The sequence below is a fragment of the Panthera uncia genome (genome assembly GCF_023721935.1).
Source record: "Panthera uncia isolate 11264 chromosome A1 unlocalized genomic scaffold, Puncia_PCG_1.0 HiC_scaffold_17, whole genome shotgun sequence".
Classification (NCBI taxonomy): domain Eukaryota; kingdom Metazoa; phylum Chordata; class Mammalia; order Carnivora; family Felidae; genus Panthera; species Panthera uncia.
The window spans coordinates 120120282-120145468 of NW_026057577.1; the positions used below are offsets into that span (position 1 = coordinate 120120282).

Genomic DNA, 25187 nt, shown 5'->3' on the forward strand with positions numbered 1-25187 from the left:
CTAGGTCATCAGCCCACTGGATCCACAGTGAGGATGGATGGGCTCAGCGATGTATGTAATTATATGTAAATGAGGGGGTACCTGGGTGGCTCAGTCGGTTAAGCATTCGACTTCAGCTCAGGTCACGACCTCACGGTTTGTGAGTTTGAGCCCCGCATCAGGCTTTCTGCTATCAGCACAGAGCTTTCGATCCTCTGTCTCCCTCTCTCTCTGCCCCTCCTTCACTTGTTCTCTCTCTCTCTCTTTCTCCCAAAAATAAATAAACTTTAAAAAATATCTTTAAAAAATAATAATGTGTAAATGAAGATTAAAACCTTGTTGCCAGAGTTTGGTTAACATCTCTTCCTGGGAAAATCTATCCTTTCAAAAGTTGCCTTGGCTTTGCAAGTTCCCTTTCATGGAAGAGCATCCCCATCCTCTCTCCCTCTCTCCCCCTGTCACCCCCACATCTACTTGGTCAACAATTTCTGTGAACTTACTTCCTAAATATCTTTCAAATGCCCTACTTTCTTTCCACCCAACCGCCACCCCATGGACCTGGCCATTATCCTGTCTCACTTGACTTCCTCTAACAGTTTTTTACAACTGCTCTCCTTGCCTCCACTTTAGTTAACTATAGTTAACCTGATCTCTGCAAAAACACAGATGTCACAGTAACACTCCCAATTTTTCATTCATTCCATTAATAGTTTTAAAGAACCTATTATATGCAAAATCTTGCCTTTACAAGTCAATTCAAATACTTTCTCAGGGCATTCAAGGCCCAGCCCCAGGTTTCCAGTTCAGTCTAATTTTTCAGCCCTGCTCACCCATGGGTAGATTTTCTCTGAGCTGCTGCCCAGGATATCTGAGCCCCCTTCCTTACATGCAAATATCTTTTCCTTTAAGCAGATACATCTTTTTGTGTATAAGAGCTAATTCATTTGACAATAAATTTCATATTTAAAAAAAAAGAGCTAATTCATAAAACAAAATATTTGTAGTCTGAGTTTTTTTAGAGAAATGGTAAAGAAATGTCAGCAGCTATATTTAAATAGAATTGTATCGCTTCATTGCTAACTGAAGGGCTTCATTTCGGGGCCCTTTAAAGGCTAACTTGCATGCCCTGTAGTATCTGAAAGTCACATTGAACTTTTGTGTGTATCTTACTATTGAGCAAGATTCTTTTGCAACTGGGTTATTTTGTCTTTCCTCCACTAATTGTACAAGCTCTTTGATTGTGACATGTGGTTTGCCTCACAGTGCATTTTAATTTTGAATATTTTAAAACAAGAAATTTTTCCATTGCAAACCAGACAGGCATCTTTAACATAAAGTACTCTTCAATCAATTTATTTTGCAACTTCTTTTTTTTTTTTAATTCATCCATCGTCCCTTTTTGCCAGCATAATCATAACAGGGATTTAACTTGTACTGGGAAAATACCCTGCTCCACTCCTACTTCAAGTCAAGTCCCACTGGCTTTTTTTTTTTCCTCCTCTTTCCAGACCCAGTCAGTGAAGGATTATAACCCTCCACCATGCAGAACCAATCAAGTATTTGTCCTCTGTCCCATAGACATAGCCAGTAGAGTGCTGATGCCCAACATCTAAATAAGTCTAGGTGGGTGGGGATGCAACCAGAGCAAGGAAGGACAGGATCTGTGCTCCCATCTGCTAGGCCTCAATTTTCTGGAAGATACCTTCAGTTAGATTGCAAAGAGGCTGAAAGTCACAGGCAGACCAGAAATAGCCCTCGTTTTTTTTTATCATGCTGCTAAATATCATTTTAGGAGTTGTTTCCTTGACAAAGACTTTCCTGGTGTGGCCTCTCTGGGTTCAATGATTATTTAGGCCAACCTCTTTTGGAGCACATCACTTCCCACACTGGATTAAGTGTGCTTGTTTGTCTCTCTAACTAAACTATTGACTCATGGAGGGCAGGAACTAATTTCTTTTTTATTTCTAGCAAAATGGGTTCTCAACAAATATTTATTGAATGCATAAAGGAATGAAGCATCATTGCCTGAGATCTTAACAAGTAGTTCTAATATTTCCTAAGTTTCATCCCATTTCATATGGATTTTTCTCCAGGTGCAAACTGAAGAAGATGATTTAGAAACTGACTTCTACAAGGACTTAGTTCCTCTTACAAAAAATGAAAATAAACAAGCTGCATTCCGGGGCGAAGAGAAAAAAAGCTTTCATGTACCAATTTTTTATTCCTCAAAGAAAACTCAAAGCACCACCCATAATTCTGCCTTCAAACAAGCCATTCAAGCCTCCCACAAAAAGGTAATAAAAATGGCTCCCAATCTTTTTATTCTTTTCTGAAAGTTAACACTAAGTCCAGCAATCATGCAATGAGAAGGGGAGAGTTTTTGATATCAAATTGGCAAGATTTCGAACACAAATTTAAATACATTTAGTTTGTTGATAAATCCCATTTCAAAAGTTATAGAAGTGATATGTATAATGTTGCATACATTTGGCTGTGTTTATGGTTGTGTTCTGTTTAAGTTTTCTTTGTCTTACTGTTTTAGGTGTATTTTTTATAAGCTACATGTAACAGAACTTTACTTTTTTAACATAATCTGACAATTAGAACTTTGCTAGGGAAATTCTGCCTTCTTTGATTTAACAAACTCACTGAAATACTTGATCATGTTTCTTCCATCTTTAATTTTTCATACTCATTTTACTTTGTTGCTGTTTCCTATTTCTCTACTATGGCTGTCTTTGTCACATTTCTGGTTACCCCTTTTGGTCATTTTGGAAGTTCTACTAGAACATTTGGAAGTTCTCTCTTTTTTAGAGAGAGTGCAAATGAGGGAGGGACATAGAGAGGGGAACAGAGGATCCAAGGTGGGCTCTCCGCTAACAGCAGAGAGCCCGATGCAGGGCTCAAACCCATGAACTGTGAGATCATGACCTGAACTGAAGTTGGATGCTTAACCAACTGAGCCACCCAGGTGCCCCTAAACTTTTTAAATTCTGCTTGTGATGACCTTTGTCTAGTTAACAAGCATAATTAAGCCTATGTTTTTTCTTTCATCACATGAAGTAATATCTACAGCCCCCAAAAGGTATTTTACTTCCCCACACCCCATTCCCACTATCTCCTTGAGAATGGGTCTACGTTCTGCTCCCCTACCAATATCATTACAGGCCTCCAAAACCTCAATTTTACTGAGGTAGTTCAAAACCTTTGTGTTCCAAGCTATTTGCTAGGATTGTTTTGTGTTCAGTTTTATATTACATATGTTCATTTGTATTTTATCCTGACTCTTGTTTAGTCTATTTTAAAGATTCCTCACATAACACTTATAAATTCCAAGTTCATAGTCTGTATTTTATATCTGTGTAATATTTTATATACGTACGTGTGTGTGTGTGTGTGTGTGTGTGTGTCTATACATTTACTCCCTAAGTCCTTATATATCTAAAAAGCCTACATTTTCCCTGAGCAATAAAGATAAGGAATATCTTGGCCAAATATAGGAATCTTGAATCATAGTCTTCTTTTCTTGGTAGTTAGTGGATGTTATTCCACTATCTTCTACTTTTCGTTGTTGCATAGGAAAAATCACATGCATAACTGGTTGTCTTTCTTTTATTTTCTCTGTCTGGAAATTTATAATTTTTATTGTTGTTGTTTATAATTTAGGTTGTATCTGAGTATTAGACTTCTTCCATTAATCTTTCCAGGAACTAACAAAGTTCTTTCAATATGTAAAGGTATATCTTCATCCAGTAATCTTTCTTCCTCCCTTCCTTTTTCTTTTATTATTTGTATATTAAAACTCCTGGACTTGTTTTCCAGCTCTTAAGCGATTTAGGAGATAGATTTCTATTAGACGTTTTTAAACATTTACAAAGTTCTTTTAAAATAGTATCTGTTCCTGGGGTGCCTGGGGTGGCCAAGTTGGTTAAATGTCTGACTCTTGATTTCAGCTTAGGCTGTGATCTCACAGTTCTTGAGTTCAAGCCCTGTGTCTGACTCTGCACTGACAATGCTGAGCCTGTTTGGGATTCTCTCTGCCCCTCCCCAACATGCTTGCTCTCTCTCTCTCTCTCTCTCTCAAAATAAATAAATGAACTTAAAAAAAAATAAAATAGTCTCTGTTCCTCCCAAAACCACCACTCAGTGGTATTTGCTCCTTCCAAAGAGATGAATGGGAAGACTGAGCCCTGAATCATAGAGTGTGAAGGGGCGGTGAAAAGAGGAACCATAACTGGAACAAAGGGGAACAGCAGCTGGAGGGCATCATTTTATGGCTCCTCCTGCCCTTACCATAGTGCCTCTCACACATTTATTTATTCATCTATCTATCTATCTATCTATCTATATAAAATAGCCCCATTTATAGATAATTTTCCTAGGCTAATTTCATTTATCTTGAAAAGAACCCTAAGGGGGAATCAGATTAGATATTTTCAAGAACATTTTACAGATGAGTACATGAAGTCCATATATTTATTCTGAAGTCAAGAAATATTTATCAAATATCTACCATGTGCCAAGTACTACACTAAAACTCAAGAAGCTGAGTTGCTCCTGTGATGTCACAGTGAGTAAATGCCAGAGTCGGGCATTGAAATCAGCTTGTCTGATTTTTGCCCACTGTTCATATCCACTACATTATACCTCAAGCTATCTGCTTATTCATTCATTCTGTTATTCATAATTTCAACAAACTATGAAAAGAGTAGAGTTCTGGTGATATGAACACATAAAAGAAAAAAAGAGGGAATAAAATGATTCCTTTTATAACATATTGTTAGTTCACTCTTTTTTTTTTAATTTTTTTTAACGTTTATTTATTTTTGAGACAGAGAGAGACAGAGCATGAATGGGGGAGGGTCAGAGAGAGAGGGAGACACAGCATCGGAAGCAGGCTCCAGGCTCTGAGCTGTCAGCACAGAGCCTGATGCAGGGCTCGAACTCATGGGCTGCAAGATAATGACCTGAGCCGAAGTCGGACGCTTAACCGACTGAGCCACCCAGGTGCCCCTCGTTAGTTCACTTTAGAATGGGCTATAGGTAGCATAGTGTCTCTCAAACTTACCAAATTATATTCTTTTTTCTTTTGAATTTTTATTTTAATTCCAGTTAACACAGTGTTATATTAGTTTTAGGTGTACAATATAGAGATTGAACAATTCCATACAATACCCGGTGCTCATCAGACAAGTGCACTCCTTAATCCCCATCCCTTTTAACCCATCCCCCCACTCACTTCCCCTCTGGTACCATCAGTTTGTTCTGTATAACTAAACGTCTGTTTTTTTTATTTGTCTCTCTCTTTTTCCCCCCTAGTTCATTTGTTTCGTTTCTTAAATTCCACATATGAGTGAAATCATCTGGTATTTGTCTTTCTCTGACTTACTTCACTTAGCATAATACTCTGGCTGTATCCGTGTGATTGTAAATGGCAAGATTTCATTCTTTCTTATGGCTGACTAATGCAAATTATATTCTTAAGACAAGTTAGTATTGGGGCGCCTGGGTGGCTCAGTCAGTTGAGCGTCCGACTTCGGCTCAGGTCATGATCTCACTGTTCGTGAGTTCAGGCCCTGTATCAGGCTCTGTGCTGACAGCTAGGAGCCTGGAGCCTGCTTCCGATTCTGTGTCTCCCTCTCTCTCTGCCTCTCCCCCACTTGTGTTCTGTCTCTCTCTGCCTCTCAAAAATAAAGAAAACTAATTTAAAAAATTTACAAAAAAGACAAGTTAGTATCAGAATTATTAGGAAGTAAAAATATATATCCCATGGCCCTTCTCTTAATATACTGATTCAGAATATCTGGGGTTGGGCATGTGATTCTGGTTTTCTTTTTTTAAGCCCCCAGCTCATTCTGATATAGCCAAGATTGGAAACAACTGCTTAAAAATATAGTCCAAAATGAGAAGGAAAATGGACATGTAGAAAGAGACATAGATATATACATCAGTCTCAACATTAAGATTTGCTTGACAGAATTGGTTTATAAATGTTTCAGCCATGCTAGAGAAAACTTGTAAAACGCTTATCTGTGGATAAACAGATGTTAGTTGATCCTCTAAGAGTCTGCCCCAAATTGGGAACATTTTAGGCTATTCACAGTAGCAGCTGGAACTTTTGAAACTGCTAATATTCACCCATTTTTGACCTACAAAATTGTCAACTTCATCGGGTTCTACCCAGTATCTTTGATTAGATCGCAACGGAATAAGGAAATCCTGGGTTAAGTAGAAAACGCTACTGATGGGGCGCCTGGGTGGCTCAGTCGGTTAAACGTCCGACTTCGGCTCAGGTCATGGTCTCACGGTCGGTGAGTTCGAGCCCCGCGTCAGGCTCTGTGCTGACAGCTCAGAGCATGGAGCCTGTTTCGGATTCTGTGTCTCCCTCTCTCTCTCTGACCCTCCCCCACTCATGCTCTGTCTCTCTCTGTCTCAAAAATAAATAAACGTTAAAAAAGAAAGAAAACGCTACTGCAACGTCTCTTAGTCTTCAAATAGTGAAAACAAGGTACCACAAACTTGAAAAATCAATCCACTCCCTCCAGTGGAGCTTAATGCTTTATTTACTCATTTCATCAATCACAGATCTAACTAAACATTTGTTAGGCAGGTAATCTGTTTCAAAGTCAAAATACCTGGTGTCTCAGTAAGATTCAGTGCTTTTCTGAATTACTTTATGAAGTTGAATCCACAAAAAGATGGCAAAAATAAAGCAAGATCTCACAGAATGTTGAGACAGATCATACATTTTTTATTTTTTAAATATTTTTTAAAGTTTATTTATTTATTTTGAAAGAGATAGAAAGAGAGGCAGAGAGAGAGGGAGAAAGAGAATCCTAAACAGGCTCCATGTTGTCAGCACAGAGCCCAACACAGGGCTCGAACCCACAATCTGTGAGATCATGACCTGAGCCAAAACCAAGGGTTGGGACACTTAATGACTGAGCCATCCAGGCATCCCGATCATACATAGTTAATAACCTACTGTCATGTAATGGGTTAGCCTAAAATAGCCCCATTTTAACCATGCTGCATTTGATAAATGCTTGGCTTGTGCTGAGTTGAGTTACCAAAGTTTCACTTGTATGTTTATAATTTAGTTGGTAGAGCAACCTGGAAATTTTGAACCACCCATACCAATGTCCATGTCTGAATAGGTATTTCAGATACTCTGGAAGTGAGTGTGCTTCTTACTAAAAGCATAAGGTCCCTCCAACTTTCTAAAGGCATGGTTCTGTGCCAAAATTCAAGTATTAAACTTAAAAATAGAATTGATGGACAATGAAAATGTAAGCCCCTCAAAGGGATGCACTTTGTCTACCTTGCCCATTTCTGTGTCCACAGCATCTGAGGTAGCTGAGCAATAAATGTGTTAAAAGGCAAAAAGGGAGGGCGAGGGGTGGAAAGGGGTAGGAGAGAAGCAAAGGGAAAGACAGAGGGAGGGGAGTGAATGGTGACTCTTCTTCAATACTTGTGATTATTTCTTTTCTTTTGTGTTAGCAGACATTTTATGCCATAATTATAGCACACAGGAAAACAGCGATTTAATAATTTACAGCTACGATAAAGTTCTTTTGCTGAAATATGCTCCTCTCTCTGCTCCTATTACTCAAATACTACAATTTGCTAAAATTGAGAAATAGATAAATTATATAATTTTTTTAAGAACAGCATACATGGGTACACTCATAAAACCCAGGGGATATGTAGAACAATAATTTAATAGAATGAGATTTGGGTATAATACCAACCACCAAATCATAAATTAACCCAACATAAAAAGAAATGAATAAAAAAACTCTCAAACAAATATTTCTGTTGATGGGTGGAAGAGAGAGAATATAAATAATTTTGTTTAATCTTAACCCTGAGTAATTTTGAATCACAGCGTCTTAGAGTTGAAAGGGGTGTGCTATGTCATCTGGTGGATAACTGTCATTTATATACCAGGTGACATTTCACAGACAACTGGGGCCTAGAAAATGCAAATGCCAGTTAGTGACAAAGTTGTGACTTGAATCTCAATTGCGTAACTTCCAATTAAAAATATATGCAATCCTTTTTCGACGTGTTGCATCAGCAAGTCTTTCTAAATAAAAACTCAGTAGGGACACAGCTACGATTGACAAGCAAGAGTGAAAGATTTACTTTTCTGATAATTGATTGATCTCTTTTTGGTATGCCTTTGGTATGCCTATTGATCTCTTTTGATAAGCCTACCAAACCTATGCCTCAGTCACAGTTTACATGACTGAGATCATCTTACCTGTTCAGCGCTTTGGACATCGCAGGAAAAAGTTGTGGAAAATAAAATGAAAATTATGTTTTTGTGTGTGAGATCATGCCATAGAGAGTTAAAGTTATCATGTTATGGTTGGAAGGCAGCTAGTGATAAATAGATGACATTTAAAGGCTTGACACTTCAAGCTTTTATTACGTTTAATCATCTTGTTTTCTTTCTTGTTTTTCCTCTTTTCTCCTCTTCCTTTTAGGATTCTAGTTTTACTAGGGTCCATAAGGTGATAAAAGTCTCAAACTTCACAATGAAAACTAAAGATCTGCAGCTTTCTGATGTCTTTTTGAAAGCACTTAACCACCTGCCTCTAGAATACAACTTTGCTTTGTATAGTCGGATATTTGATGACTTCGGGACTCACTATTTCACCTCTGGCTCCCTGGGCGGCGTGTATGACCTCCTCTACCAGTTTAGCGTCGAGGAACTGAAGAACTCAGGTAGACCTTCTGCCGGCCTCCCTTTTTTTAAAACCTGATTCGAATGCGTGCAATTCATTTTCCTCTTATTCTATTAATTCTTCTTTATTAACTTTTAGACTCCACTGTACTTCCAAAATGATAGGAAGAACAACCAAAAGGTACACACTCAAATAAATAAAAATATAAAATTAGGACCCCCCCCCCCAAAAAAAGAAAAAATATACTTAACCTCTCTCATTGGGCATTAGATTTGTCTCTGAGTTTCCTGACATGTGGGAACATCATAAGCTACACAGTAGTGGTAACCTAAAAGAGAGATACATGCTATTACCTCAAGAAAAATGAGATTTGTCCTGAAACTAAGCTCCAAAAGATAATTTACTTACAGCAATTTTATAGGAGATAATAATTTTATAGAATAATAATTATAGCAAATTTTCTAACAGTCTTTTTCTTTTAATAATGTTTTAAGTAAAAGCCAAGGGCATTAAGATAAAAGAACAATTAAGAACTTGACAAGGGACTAAATTAATGTGGGCTAGATATGCACCTACCAGTGATAAAATTGAAACCAGATGAGAAGCACTTATTTTGAAGAAAGTTGGCAAATTTTTATTTTGGGATATAATCAGGGATATTTTTCTGCTTATATGTAAAATAACAATAAAAGCCTTGGTTTATAGATAAGCCTTGGTTTCTTAAGTGTTAGCTTAAATTGCCACTATTAATTATTATTATAGCTTAAACACCATTGGATAAATTCATTTTCAGACTCCTTCATGAAATGACACAGGGCCTTTGTGATGATTCTATCATGTGTCTCTTGAGAACATGGTTAGGAAACTGTAACCAGAACTCAAGTGACCAATTACCCCATGTAAATAAGAATTCTTGATCATGTAACTTTTATATAGAAGAAATCAGGAATTCATTTAAAGAGACATCAGGCCAACTCTGGGGCCAACAGAGTGTCAATCCCTTTGTTCTTACATCTCATGATGGCAAATACTAATGTTTAATGTGGCTGCCCTGAGTTATTCCAAACTTTGAGTGACCAGATATCCCTCATGATCTGCTTCCTAAGAGAGAAGAGGGCATAAATGTCTTTGAGAAGGACTTTCAGTAAGAGGATCTAAAAAAATTACTATCTGACAGAGTTACTGAAATCCAAAAGATTTATGCTGTGATGGGCTTTTCACATTGCCTGACCCTTATGTTTCATTTCAGTTATCCTTTCCACAGGAGTGATGTTTGTATGATGAATTTGATATCTTCTCCCATGAGAACACCAGCAACATTAATGCTGAGCAAAAGTGCTTGGGGAAAATCTCTGGCCCTTGATTGGTTTCATCTCACCCCTGGGATGAAATTATTCTGGTCACTTGCTGCTATAGCCCAGAAAATAATTTCTCATTTGATCAGCTGTACTTATCATGCATTCAAAGCAAAGCCTCTAAAGGCTCAGAGATCAGGTCAGTTAAAGAACTATGTGAATCTTTAATCAACCATCCAGCATTTTAATAGTTGAAGACCCCTGACCAAAATGAAGTGATGAGCTACACTTTCCTACTGAAACATTCTCACCTTCTGTGTCTTTCTCTATAAATAGAGGTAGAGGCTAACAAACAGGAACACATAATAAGGGAAAGAAAGGAAGTTTGAGATGTAATAGGAAACTGGAGATATATGACCGTAAATACCTATGTACTCATATACAAACTATATATACATATATATACGTATATATATATATATACGTATGTATATATACATATATATATGTATACACACACACACGCATATATATATACACACACGCACACACATATATATGATATATATAGTACTTAAAGGGTATATATATGTATATTTGATTAAACATATTTCTATATTCTTATATGTAATATATATTCTTATATTCAATGAGTATATATTTCTCTGAGTCACAAAAATAATACCGATGCACAGTTTTAATTATGGCTAAGATGAAGCACGCCCAGACAGAAACAAATCTCAATAAAATGGAATTCCTTGGTGGGTATGCTCACCTGTTTTTGCCTGCTCTCTAAATGAATATATATTCTGGCCTCCTCCTCTCTTTTTCCATTTCTTTTCCCTTTGCGTAGCCATAACATGAAACTAGAGTATAGGCTTGGTTTTTATTTGCTTTATTCAGTAAGAATTGTATCCCTTGTCATTAATTTCAAAAGTATGACCTGAATATTTCATAGTACCTTCTCTCCCTCAAGAGGAGTAAAGCAAAATTAAATTGCTTTTTATTTGCATCCTTCATATATTCCTCTATTGTTCAATGTCCCATAGTCAATTTAAAACCTGAAGAAAAGTTGACATTGCTTCAGTGTGCTAGGTGAAAAAAAATTCAGAAATATAGTAAGAACATTAAAGAATTAAAATATCATAATATGCAAGATGGTAATTTAAACTCCTTTTGTTGAGAAGTCATTTCCTACTCTGAACTGGGAGGAAAACAATTACTGGCCCCACCATTTACCCGTATGACATTTTCAAGTAACACTGTTGACCTTTGCCCAGAATAGCTGAGGACATTTCTGAAATGCTTGTCCCTACGCAACATCAGAGGGACGCTTGGGTTTGAGAGGTCAAGTGCTACAGCATCCAGCAATTGGATAGAGGTCAGGCAGCAAGCTACAGGTTATACAGGGAAAGACAGGCTTATCCAGAAATTCACTGATAAAGCCTTCATATTTTAATCGCTGCATGACCAACGAATGCCATGGCTCATAAGAAGGATTCACCATTCGAATCTTCAAAGATTCTCCATTAGCCCTCAGAAAATCAAACTAACTAAGTTGATAGTTAATTAATTATGTTGTAGTTAATGAATTGGACACAGAAAATTTAATTTTCATTTCTAAATAATAAAAACTTAATGAAAAAATTCAAAAAGGATAGGAGCTCTACAACATAAATGCATTAAATTCCTAACATGGTCTAACCATTATACTGATCTACTTGTTAGAACAATACTACCAGGAGAAAATGACTCATATTTATTCAGCTTGACCAAAAAAGAAAAAAAGACTTTTTGTTTGTTTGTTTATTAGAGTTAAAGATGCAAGGTAAACATCAAGACTTCAAACTAAGAATTTTTCACTGCCAACTTATAACACATCCCTTCAAATGTGTCAAACTATTGAAAAAACTATGAAGTGGGCAGACCCCATCCCCTTCCACCCCATCCCCGTCTACCTGGCCTCATTTCTCAGTCATCTGTGCCTTTAGGATTCAATTTCAGCATCGCACCTAAACTGTGCCTCAAGCTCTAAAAATATTCCTCTGCCGATTATGATCTACAACCCTGAACATCAGTATTTGATGAACTACTTTGCTTTAAGGTGCTTAAGAGCTGATCCTAACAGTAGTATCTCTTGTGTGTTCATGTTTTGTGAGGCAATTTTTAACTAAACATCAAAAACCTGAATTCTTGTGTCAGCTATACTTTAGTTGAAATAAACTATGTTAAAAACAAAAACCAAAATCTGGAATCTAATTTTGGTATTTCAGGTAGCAGGTCAGGAGGCTTAGGAAGCTCTTCAGAAAGAGGAGACGTTGATTCTTTTCAAATTACCCCAGATGGGCAGCACCAACTCAGTCTACAAATAGCCAGACCTATTTCCCTGCACTGTGTCCCACTTGATCGCTGACACAGCATAGATTTTGAAGCCGTTGAGAACATAGACAGGGATTGTGGTGGGAAAATGTGACTCAGATGCCAAAATCTTCAACAAATGATGCTTGCAAGTTTGGTAAAAGACAAGAACAAAGAGGACTGAAGGTATGAGCACTGAACAGCCTGAGCTTCCAGGCATCAGGGTTTTGACAAGACTTTTAAACCTGGAGACTCATCCTATGGAGGCGCTGGGAAGCTAGGAAGATATCAACCCCCACTTCCCAAGGCTGGGGATGAGGCAGCATTCATCTCCCTTGGAGACATCAGGAGAAACGTTGAGTACAGGCTGGAATGGTGATGAGGAGAGAGAGAGAATAGTCAGTGAGGACACTGAGAAGAATTCATAGGTCAGGAAGTCAGAATTTCTGAGTTTTGGAGGTACAGGTGGAGTGAGCAGCTGACCCAGGGAGACAGGCATGAGAACGAGTGTTCAGCGAAGGAGAGATGACAAAAAAGATTTCCATTTTAGGTAACAATGGGGCAAAAAAGTGAGGTGGACTCAGGCCTCACAGAAACAGTTGTGGCCCAGAAAGAAGGCCTGACCGGGGCACTGCACAGAACGTGTGTTCATCTCTTGATCTTCAGGACTATACAGTGGCCGTGGCCAGTGGGACAGGTGATCTTTGAGGCTCACTGTGTGTAGGCAACAGGGAGAAGCCAACATGATCCCCATGGGATGGGCCACAGTCACCTTATATGTACTTCTTAGGGCCAGGGTTGAAGGGAGAGACAGCAGGGACTCATAAACACTTCCTCTGTTCAGGATCATCCCAGGGCCTAAAAAGGACTGAATCTGTAGGTGAAGGTGTGAATTATCGAGTTTATAGGAACTGGGGAAGGATTCGCAGTGGTGCATCCTCGTGATGTTTTGTTTGCACTCCATTTCCTAGGTTTAACAGAGGAAGAAATCCGAAACTGTGTCCGGATTGAAACAAAGAAACGCAGGTTAGGTTTTAAGAAAAAAAAAGTGGAACATCGGTGCACCACGAACAAGATGTCAGAGAAATATGAAGGTAAGAGCTCTCTCTCTTAGCGGTTTACCTCATGTGTCCTGCAGCTGCCCTGATGGGAGTACCATGCTATACTTTGAGGGCGCTATGTTTTTAAGTCTATTTATTGAAAGGGAGAGAGAAAGAGAGAGAGAGAGAATGAAAAAGGGAGAGGCAGAGAGACAGAGAGAGAGAATCCCAAGAAGGCTCCACACTGTCAGCACAGAGCCCAATGTAGGGCTCGATCCCAAAAACTGTGAGATCATGGCCTGAGCTGAGATCAAGAGTCCCACGCTTAACCCACTGAACCACCCAGGTGCCCCTTGCTTGTGCAAATGTTTTTAACTTTCATTTATTTCATATATCTACCTCAAAGCCCTCTGTGTGGTAGGGGGAGGGTGAAAACAAAATATCATTAGCACTACTTAAAAGGGAAATAAAGTTTTCTTGATCTTTTTTAAAAATTTTTTTAATGTTTATTTTTGACAGAGGGAGAGACAGAGCATGAGTGGGGGAGGGGCAGAGATAGAGGGAGACACAGAATCTGAAGCAGGCTCCAGGCTCCGAGCTGTAAGCACAGAGCCTGATGCAGGGCTTGAACTCACGGACCGCGAGATCGTGACCTGAGCTGAAGTCATGACCTGAGCTGAAGTCAACGCTCAACCGACTAAGCCACCCAGGCACCCCAAGTGTTGTTCTTGATCTTATATTTAGGTTGTTTACTTTAACATTTATTGGTTCTTCCCATGGGCTGAACTCAGTATTAGGCATTGTGAGGTAGAAATAATTCAGCCATTCCTATAAAGGAGCTTACAAAGTAACTATACATATAAACAACCATTAAAAATACAGAATGATAAGCGTCTAAGAGAGGTATGTAAATAAGGCTCCAGAAACCAAGCCAGAAACCTGAGTGTTGCTTTAATTTCTCCCTCTTTCTGGCCTTCACATCCAATAAGTAATCACTCTACATCCTTAATATTTTTCCCATTCACACCCATCCGTTCATTATTTCCAACCTGGATTTCCACAGAAGCCTCCTGACTGGTCCCCCTGCCTCTACTGTGGCCTTTCGCCAATGTATTCTACACATTTCTTGTGACAAGAAATTCTTCCAAGGCAAATCTTATCATGAAACTCTCATGCCTTAATCATGGTTTCATATAGCCTTAAAGATAAATTCCAGTCTCTCTCTCTCTCTGCCTAGCTGAACTATATAGTCTCCTAAATAAGTCATGCTCTCTCTTGTGCCTTGCCGTTATTTAGAGCTCCTTCCTCTGCGTAAAGTTCTCTTGTTCCCTGACTTGGCCTAACTGATTGCTATTCATTCTGCTAAGAACAAAGGGAAGCAAAATCACAGAAACTCCCAAAATATGAAGCTTATATTCTCTTGGGGAGACAAAGAACAAATAAAAATAAAATATTTACTGTAATAATAAATAGGCAACTTTGAATATCAGATTATATAGATGGTCTACATGTACATGCCCATGTTAAGCATAAGCAGAATGAGAAGGATTTGTTTGACAACTAGGCATTCATATTATAGCAAAAAAAAAGGGGGGGGGGAAGAGAGCATGCAAAACAGACAAATAACCTAGAAATATAAACCAAAGAATGGATATAAAGTCTATACCAGTTTTTCATGCAATAAAATAATTTAATGAGATGGTGAATTCAGTAAATCAAGTGCTCAGAGACAAAAAGATTATAAGAATTAATTGAAAAGGCAGATCTCAAAGCTAAGGTACAAAGACAAACAAACATTGAGAAACATTACCATGATAGTTATAAATAAATTAGATACTGCAAGGACAAAATATAATTGTCTGAAAATAAAATCAGGAAAGTTAATCACATGTAGGAAAGATTTAAAATAATTCATAATAAATACAGAGGAAAAATAGACATTAATAGTTATTAAGAAAAATCTAATGGAAATGGAAGGACAAATATAATTTAATCAGTGGGAATTCATGTTCCTGAAATAGAGATCCCAAGAAATTAAACAGGAAAGCTGTTAAAAAAAAAAAAAAAAACAAAACTATAAACAAACATATCCCTGAAATAAAGGAAGAAATTTGTTTTGATTATATGAATCAGAAATACTGTTTAAATACACAACTTCAAGACAAATTCTAGTTAATTTGCTAATTACCAAGATTTTTAAAATGAATTTTTCAAGTACCTTGGCCAAAAGAGCAAATCTCCCACAGATCAACAAAAGAACACAATCTGTCTGGCCTCAGACTTCGTCATAACTAAATTCAATGCTGTAAGACAATAATGTCCACAAATTTCTGAGAGAGGAAAAAATAATAATTTCATATATATGGGTAACAGGAAGACATCTCAAAACATGAGAGAATTCTGAGAATATGCATTCTTGAGTACTTGCTAAAACAAACAAACAAACAAAAACAAAAACAAAAAGGGAAAAAAATGCTTAATTTAAAAATCCATCCAACAAAGAGATGAGAAAATGTCAAAGATGGACCCACGGTTTTCAGCTTGTAGGAATAAGGTGAGGACACTGCCAAATCAGAGACTATTCCAATGGGCTCCAAACTGGCTTATCAATTATCCATCACTGTCCACATGACACATTGCTAATACTCCTGAATTGTGCCAACTCCCCAACTCAAAAGTAAAAGCTTTACATCCAGATCCTCTGTTTTGCTGCTCTTCCCCTACCTGAACCTTCAACTTGAACTCAAGTGGATGTCCATATGAACTGTCTCCAGAACATGGCACATCCATCCCTCATTCTAGGTCTTTGCCCATGCTGGGAGCACATTGCCCCCTACCGTGTCTTAGCTTTGCCTCAAAGTCCTTTCACCGTACCCCCCTCCCTAATTGCCTAAGATCACAGAATTCTTTCACTTCCCTGAAAACAGGAATCATTCATTGTTGGACCACTCAGTGACACTTAACAAAACTGTTTTATTGGTCTTTTTGTTTACCTTTCTTTCCCTTTCCTCCCCTCCCTTCTTAACTTCTTTCCTTCCTTCTTTCCTTCATTCCATTTCTCCTTTTCTTCCTTCATTTTTTAATTTCTCTATAGTTCTGCTAGTATTTTTATGTACCTATTTTGTCTCCTCATAGAGAGTCTAAGTCCTTCAAATACAAAAGGCATATCGTGCATTTCTCTCAGTCTTTAGTGCCTGGTATATAGCAGATTCTCCACAAATATGTGTTGATCGTGATGACAATTTGCCGAAAATCAAAGCACATTTGAGAGTTAAGTACACATAGTGCCTGGGTGGCTCAGATGTTAAGCATCTGACTTCAGCTCAGGTCATGATCGATCTCATGGTTTGCGAGCTCAAGCCCTGCTTCGGGTAGACACAAGCCCTGCTTTGGGTGAGTCCCACTTCTCTCTCTCTCTCTCTCTCTCTCTCTCTTTCTCTTTGACCCTCACTCACTTGTGTTCTCTCTCTCTCTCTCAAAAAAAAAAAAGAGTAAAGCACACACAAAAACATAATTTGTCTATTCCAAAACCTGAGCTCATCTGATTAAATCACTGGACTCCAAACTTTTTAAATCTGTAATCATCTCATTAATTTTTTCACTATATATCCCTAATATACTTACTAAAAGAATACTAAAAAATTTTATATATTTATCTAAAAATATATTAGGCACACAAAATATATACAAATGTAGAAAAGAGAAAATGTTAAAAGATAGCCTATATGAAATAAACAGAATGTATTTCATTGTCTCGCTCACATTGAGCGATGAATGAATGTAATGATGAATCAATGTTTCATTAAAAACTCCTTGATGGGGCGCCTGGGTGGCTCAGTCGGTTAAGCGTCCGACTTCAGCTCAGGTCACAATCTCGCGGTCCGTGGGTTTGAGCCCCACATCGGGCTCTGGGCTGATGGCTCGGAGCCTGGAGCCTGCTTCCGATTCTGTGTCTCCCTCTCTCTCTGCCCCTCCCCCATTCATTCTCTGTCTCTCTCTGTCTCAAAAATAAATAAAGGTTAAAAAAAAAAATTAAAAAAAAAACTCCTTGAAATTTTTGATATGTTTTGGGCAGCTTTGGTGTCACTCTCATATTGTAGCTTATGAGAAGCTTGTATAAGAAATATCTGTTCTTCCATGGAGTGCCTGGGTGGCTCAGTCTGTTAAGCGTCTGACTTCAGCTCATGTCATGATTTCACAGTTTGTGAGTTTGAGCCTCGCATTGGGCTCTGTGCTGACAGCTCAGAGCCTGGAGCCTTCTTCAGATTCTGTGTCTGCCCCTCTCTCTGCCCCTCCTCCACTCATGCTCTGTCTCCATCTCTCAAAAATGAATAAATGTTAAAAAAAAAAAAGTTTTTTTAAAGAAATATCTGTTCTTCCTTCTACTAGTTGTTTTGTTTATGTTTGGAAGATTGGTATCATCTTCAATCTGCATTTTCCTCCTGGAATCTTTTTAAAAATTGTTTAATGTTCATTTATTTTTGGAGAGGAAGACAGAGTGTGAGCAGGGGAGGGACAGGGAGAGGGGGGAGGCACAGAATCCAAAGCAGGCTCCAGGCTTTTAGTTGTCAGCACAGAGCACAACACGGGGCTCAAACTCACAAACCACGAGATCATGACCCGAGCCTAAGTCAGAGACTTAACCGACTGAGTCACCCAGGTGCCCCTCTTCCTGGAATCTGTTTAAATCACTTGTTCGCTTATAACAGTTAGTTCTATTCAGACTAGTAGTAAACGGACTTAATGCTCACTCCTTCTTCAGGATGCTATGTTTATCATATTTAACACTTAACTAATGTCAATCCATTCATGAACTACATGGTATCAATCCAAATGTGAACTAGCTTGTCAGAGCTACTGTCAATCCGTATATAATATATTGGCAGATGCTAATTTCTCTCTATATTTATATGAAAAATAAATACAAAAATCTCTAAAATGTTCTTCTCATGTCCCTGTGTTATCTTATGCAACCTTTGAAAAGGATCAGATTATTTTCTTCACAGAAAGAGTATTTCACCCATTGTTCTGATCATTCTAGACTCTTTTTTTATTTATTTATTTTGAGAAAGACAGAGACAGTGCAAGTGGGGGAGGGGCAGAGATAGAGGAGAGAGAGAATCCCAAGCAGGCTCCTGATGTGGGGCTTGAAACTAAGAAGGCGAAAGATCATGACCTGAGCCAAAACCAAGAGTCAGACGCTTAGCTGACTGCCCCACCCAGGCACCCCTAGAATTTCTCAACAGTGGAAGCATAGCTAATCCTTACTGGTACTTCACAATAAACACCAAATTAATGCCATTAACTGTCACCCATATCACCGGCCTCCTTTGCATTTGCTTTTATTTCTCCCTACACCTTCCTATTCCTCAGATCCTACCCTTATTAAAGCCCCCATTAGTTCACAGGACTTGTTTTTGAAAATTTGTGTAAAAGATCTGTGTTGTGTACATTAAATATCATTGCTTCTAAAGAAACACTGTGCCAGCTCTTAATTTGAGGTTTAACTTTTTCTTTCTCATTGGTTAGTTGTGCTTTTGCACCTGTCTCTAAGCTTAAAAGCATTCTATCAACTTTTAATGTAATTGGAAGTCTCCTGATTGGATATCAGAAACCATGTGACTTATGTTATTCTGAAGGCCCAAGACATATGCTAATATAAGTCAAACGTGGGAGGTTTGGCATCAAAGGGCAGGGAGCAGAGTAGTCTGCACCTGGGCAGGTTAGTACGTCAGCTTCCCACCCCTACCCCACTCCCAGTAACTCTACGTGTGTTCCAGGTAAATTACTTCTAGCTTCAATGTCTGTGTTTATAACAATACCTACTTCTCAACATTGTTGTGAGAATTACTTAAGACAATATGTGCACAGTGCCTGCAATATACAAGTTGCTTCATAAATGGTAACGGCTAACATTGTTATCCTTTCTATTATTAAACTCCCTGTAGGGCTGAGGAGTGTTCTCTTGCTTTTCACTAGCTTTTTTTTTTTTTAAGTTTATTTATTTACTTGTGGGGGGGGGACGAGAGAAAGAGAGACAGAGAGAGAGACAGAGAACGAGCAGGGGAGGGGCAGAGTTCAAAAGGGAGGAGAGAATCCCAAGCAGACTCTGCCTGGAGCCCAACGCAGGGCTCAAACTCACGAACGTGAGACCATGACCTGAGCCCAAACCAAGAGTCAGGTGCTTAACTGACTGAACCACCCGGGTGCCCTTTCACCAGCTTATTTAGTGGAGCCGCATGACTATCATCTACTTCTGCTCCTGTGCAAATAGACTTTTCTTTAAAGTTTGAATCTGCAGTAAAATTAAATGAGTAATTTCCTCGAAACACCTTGCAGGCTCGGTTTTGCAGGGAGCAGAGAAATGCATCTCCCTGATTCGAGGTGGGAGAAGTGAGTACGCAGCCAAGTTGGTGTGGGAGAGAGGGAACTCCAGTCCTGACGAGAAGGTATTTGCTGAGTGGTTAGAATCTGTGAAGGAAAATCCTGCTGTGATTGACTTTGAGGTAAGAGTAAAAAATATTATGGGTAAGAAAGCTAAAGTAGTCCTCTAGCAAATCGTGCACCACACAATTCCTTTTCCATTTTCCTCACAGATGATAAAGGAAATGTCTTTCTTTCGTATACGTGCACAATGTACTTTTTAAAAAACGTTAGATTATATGTCGATTGCTTTTGCTTTTGAAACGAGCATCCTCCAGTACGGTATTTAGAATTCCTAGCACATATAAAATACCAGGAAGGGGAATTTGGTGAATGCAATTGTTCAAACTTGCCTTAAGTAGCGCCTTCAGCTCCCCGAGTATACAATCAATCTGCTTTGTGTACTTTTCTTGCAGCTTTTTATTCAATGAGCACTCCTAAGTCTTCATTTATAGCTCTGTGGGATAAATGGGATCTTAGATCCACTTGGCTTTCTGTTTCTATCACCGTGGATTACAATGACCTGTCTTATATTTGCTGTGATTACATGAAAAGGTGACTTTTATTATGTAGGGAATACTTTGCCCACATATCAGTCACATGCCATTTAGAACCAGTTTTGACTAAAACACAAGCACAGTTGTTAAAGCCCTCAAAAAAGCTGTTCTGCTCATTTCATTTAAATGGGGATAAGGGAGTTCAATCGTTATGAAAGTAAAATAATTTACCCACAACGTGAAGATACTTTGAGCTCTATAGGCTATGGTGGGAAAGTGAGATCTGGCCGCCAGGCTGGGCAGCTGTGAGTTATCCGCTGCACAAGATAGTCATTCCTTTGAGGTTTTAAAATGTTAATAAAATGAGCTCTGATTTTGTGTTAGCTCCATTATTTGTTACTGTAATTCTTCCATTCATCCCATGGCCGAGTTCATTTCTCCTGCTCCATATTTTGTCATGGGGTTCTGCCAAACGCCAATCCTGTCCCTGGCAAACAAGAACACAGAAGGCCTCTCCTCACCCTCTCTGGATTTTTCTGCTTGAATCAAACCTAATGAGGTTTCAACAGAGCATTCATGAGCTGCCCAATTCGCGGTCACCTCTCTCAGAGCCTTGATGCATGCAATTGGTGATTCCTAAATAATGTGACGTAATGTGACAACACTGCCTGTGAGGCTTCCTTCATAATAGGATTCCAGGGAAAGTGAGCTCCAGAGACATTGCATCAGGGACAAGAGAAGCCAGAGAGCTTCTGGCTTCTAACCCTGCAGAGAGCTGCTCTACCCACTAGAGAAGGGAAAGAAAAGGATCCCCTACCCTCACAGAGAGGGTTTTTCTCCGCTGGTTCAACAGGCAGATGTGCTATATTCTACAATAATCCCTTGAAGTGTAGGATTTTCCAGACCTTTCCTCTCAGTCCGTGAGAGCTGAGCAGGGATGGCAACATGTGCCACAGGGATGTGATGAACTGGACCTCCTCTCTACCTTCTGCCCTTAGCTTGCTCCCATCACCGACTTGGTGAGAAACATCCCCTGTGCGGTGACAAGACGGAACAACCTCAGGAAAGCTTTTCGAGAATACGCAGCCAAGTTTGACCCTTGCCGGTGTGCTCCATGCCCTAATAATGGCCGCCCCACACTCTCAGGGACCGAATGTCTGTGTGTGTGCCAGAGCGGCACGTACGGAGAGAACTGTGAGAGACGCTCCCCGGATTATAAATCCAGTAAGTATCACATAACATACTGGGGGGTAGGCCCCTTTTCTCCTCCGAAAGGTATTCTAGGTTGGTCAAATAAAACCAAATGTCAATTAACAGCTTCCACCTTATCCAAACTCGCAAGGAAGGTAAGTTTGTAAAAAGTTAGAGTTTGACTTTAGTCAAACAGCCCTGGTATGACCAAGTCTTGGCTGTAACCTACCAGCTGTGTAACTTTGGGAAAGCCCCCTAGCCCCTCAATGCCCCAATCCATTCATCCATAAAATGGGGGCAATGCCAGCATGTACCTGAAGATTTTATACATGTACATACACATATATTGATATTTATATATTTATATTTATATTGTAGCACAATGCCTATAATATAAAATAAAATAATAAACTATACTATAAAATAAAATATGTGATACTGCTGTTATAACAGTAGAATGTTATAAGGTAGAGTGACAATGGCTTTGTAACAAGAGGTAAATTAAGCCAACAACCAAAGTTTTCATTCAGGACTAAGTTTGGCTATCTCTAATGCTCCTTAGCAAGGGGAGGTGTCATGGGGGTGAGAATATATTCTATGACCTTTAAAAAAGTAATCTGACACATATTCTGTTCAGAAGAAGTTCATATGTATACATATCTGTATGCATATACACATGTGTGTGATACGGTGCTAATAGTTGAAAATGATTCATAATTGTTGCCATTTCATTCAGGCTGTGGGAAGAGGAAAGGGAAATCAGGCAAGGTGTCAGGCCCTCTCATAGGTAGTTTCCTTTCATCCTCATGATAACCCTGTGATATTCCTCAAAGAATCACACAGCTAAAAAGTGAGGGGACCGAGTTGGCCTGGCCTCACAGCCCCGGTTCTCTCAGCCTCGCCTGGATGGATGGATGGGTTTCCTGTGTTCCAGATGCGGTGGATGGGAATTGGAGCTGCTGGTCTCCCTGGAGCACATGCGATGCTACTTATAAGAGATCAAGAACCCGGCAGTGCAACAACCCTGCCCCCCAGCAAGGAGGGAAACCCTGTGAAGGGGAAAGACGGCAAGAGGAACACTGCACATTTTCCATCATGGAGAACACGTAAGGCTGGGTGCCGGGGAAGGTATATTTTCCTACTGCTAAGTAAAGAAATAAGCAGTGTTTTACCTATTCCAACACAGTGTATTAGCAAGGTATTCGTGGATCTGGTGTACCCATTTCTCTCCAATGCTTTCTTTACAAATATGCGTGCACCTTCACATATACATATGCACACATATTTATTTTTCCCTTTTAGTGGACAGCCATGTATCAGCGATGACGAAGAAGTGAAAGAAGTAGACCTCCCTGAGACAGAATCAGATTCTGGGTGTCCTCAGCCAGTGCCTCCGGAAAATGGATTTATCCGGGTAAGCATCCTGACCTCCACTTCAAGTTTGGAGTTCAAAAAATAGAACTTATGGGGCTCCTGGGTGGTTCAGTTTGTTAAGCATCTGACTCTTGATTTCATCACGGGTCACGATCTCATGGTTTGTGAATTTGAGCCTCGCATTGGGCTCTCCACTCTCAGTGCAGAGCCCTTTTTGGATCCTCTGTCTCCCTCTCTCTCTGCCCGTCCCCCCCCCCCAACCCCGGCTTGCACTCTCTCTCACTCTCTCAAAAATGAATCATTTTTTGGCTTCCAATGATCCCCACTTTCTGGTATTTGTGCCCTTGTGTAATCCTCTCCCCTTGAGTGTGAGCTGGACCTAATGATTTATTTCTAATGAAAAGTTTATGGGGAAAGTGATGGAATGTCACTTCTAAGAGTCTGCTACAAAAGCCTGTGACTTCCTTCTTGTTTGTAGCCTTTCTTTGCATTTTTCTTTCATTCTTCCTCTGATGAAGCAGGCTGCTCAGTTGTGAGCTACCCTATTGAGAAGCCCACGTGGCCTGAGGCTGGCCTCTGGCTAATAACCAGCAAGGAAATAAGACTTTCTCAACAACCCTTGAGAAACTGAATCCTGCCAACAACCATATGAGTGAGCTTGAAAGTGAACCCTTACCCAGATGGTCCTTCAGATGAGACCATAGCCACATTGACAGCTTGATTACATACTTATGAGAGACTCTGAAGCAGAAGGCCTAGCTAAATCATGCTCAGATTCCTGACCCACAAAAGTTACAATGTATATTGTTTTAAGTCACTAAGATTGGAGGTAATTTTTACATAACAGTAAATAATTAATACAGTAAAAAAAAAAATGAACAAAACAGGCTGCAATTGACTTTGGAGGCCCTTTATAGACAAAATTTGCTATTCCCTGGCCTAGAACATAATCCTCAAAATTTCATTTCGTCAGATCCAGATACCCACATACTTTTTGACTTCTTTTTTCTAGCTGCTTGCAAAAACTGTTAAAATGATCAACATTCTAATTTTAAAAATCACACAAAGGCTTTAAACAGTGATTCATTGTTCTAATGACTCTTTTTATAAAATTAGATTGTATGTTTCCATTCCCAGGAATAAATTCACCTTTTGTTCTGTTTTGCTCTTTATTACAGACCTCGTCTCTACTGTCAGTAGTTTTTACTCAAAAGTAATACAATGCAAAGGAAAGGAGAAAACTTTGAGGGATGTCTAGAAGCAGAAATTGAGAGGACTCTGTCTCTGAGCAGATACAGGAGTTAAGGAATGGAAAGAATCCAGGATGACCCTGAGGTGTTGAAAGGTATCATCCCTGGCATCGATAATGGGCTGGTTTCTATTTTAATTCTAGAATGAAAAGAAACTGTACGCAGTTGGGGAAGAAGTTGAAATTTCATGCTTTTCTGGCTTCGTGGCTGTTGGATATCAGTACTTCAGATGCTTACCAGACAGGACCTGGAGGCAGGGAGATGTGGAATGCCGCCGTGAGTACTGGCCAAACTTTTTGTGCGACTGCTCTGAAGAATAAACGTGCCCCATATAGCTAGTATATCATACTATTTTTTTTTTAGTAGCTCTGGTGAAAAGGTTTAGTGTGCAGAAAATAGGATTCATCTGCTCACATTCTGTTCCAAAATATCTTCATATTTCCCTTCTCATGCCCCTGTGTATTGGCCTCATAGACCCAGGACTACAAAGCATGCACTTGCAAAGAAATCCAGGAAGTCCTCTAACTACATCTAACCACAGGCATCTGCCTTGCCTGATGTACAAATTAATGCAAATGAAGGAGTCCCAGGAAGACGATACTCCTCCTATTCTTTGTGCATCAGAAATGCGATTTTATGTGAAATGCAGTTTTCTCTTTGGAGCCCATCCACATCCTTTCCTGAGGAAGAGGGGAGGAGTGTGTAAGCTCCACACATACCCATTTGTAAGCTACAGTAAAGTCAAAACAAAATTCACATAAGGCTCAAAAAGGGACCCCCAAAGAGTTATTAGGGAGAGTTGAAACCAGCCTCCATCAGAACGTCTGCCTCTGTGCCATTCAACAATGTGGTGACTTCCTCTTGGGAGGACCTGCTAGGGAGAAGAGGGGGGGAAATACTTTTCGGAAAAAGTCCCAATAATGCAATGAAAGTTGGAAGTGTCTGGAGCCACTTCCTTAGCAAGGGCACCTCGGATAATTGAACGAACGGGGGCGTCTCGGCGGAGGACTCTCTCGGGAAGCCTGGATCCTCCACCCACCCCAACCCCCACTTTTCTGATCGAAACATGGCATTAAAGCAGCACCAA

The 25187-nt window shown here is 39.4% G+C and overlaps 1 protein-coding gene across 3 annotated transcripts in view; it reads left to right on the plus strand.

Moving 5' to 3' along the window:
* C6 (complement C6) overlaps positions 1-25187 on the plus strand; it is a 64276-nt gene that overhangs the window by 24334 nt on the left and 14755 nt on the right. For all 3 annotated transcript variants that reach the window (XM_049648127.1, XM_049648128.1, XM_049648126.1), the window contains exons 7-14: positions 2073-2273; positions 8472-8712; positions 13297-13419; positions 19705-19871; positions 21284-21509; positions 22411-22582; positions 22779-22890; positions 24244-24376. In XM_049648127.1, the coding sequence (XP_049504084.1) occupies positions 2073-2273; positions 8472-8712; positions 13297-13419; positions 19705-19871; positions 21284-21509; positions 22411-22582; positions 22779-22890; positions 24244-24376 (1375 nt within the window). The remainder of the gene's footprint in view (positions 1-2072; positions 2274-8471; positions 8713-13296; positions 13420-19704; positions 19872-21283; positions 21510-22410; positions 22583-22778; positions 22891-24243; positions 24377-25187) is intronic.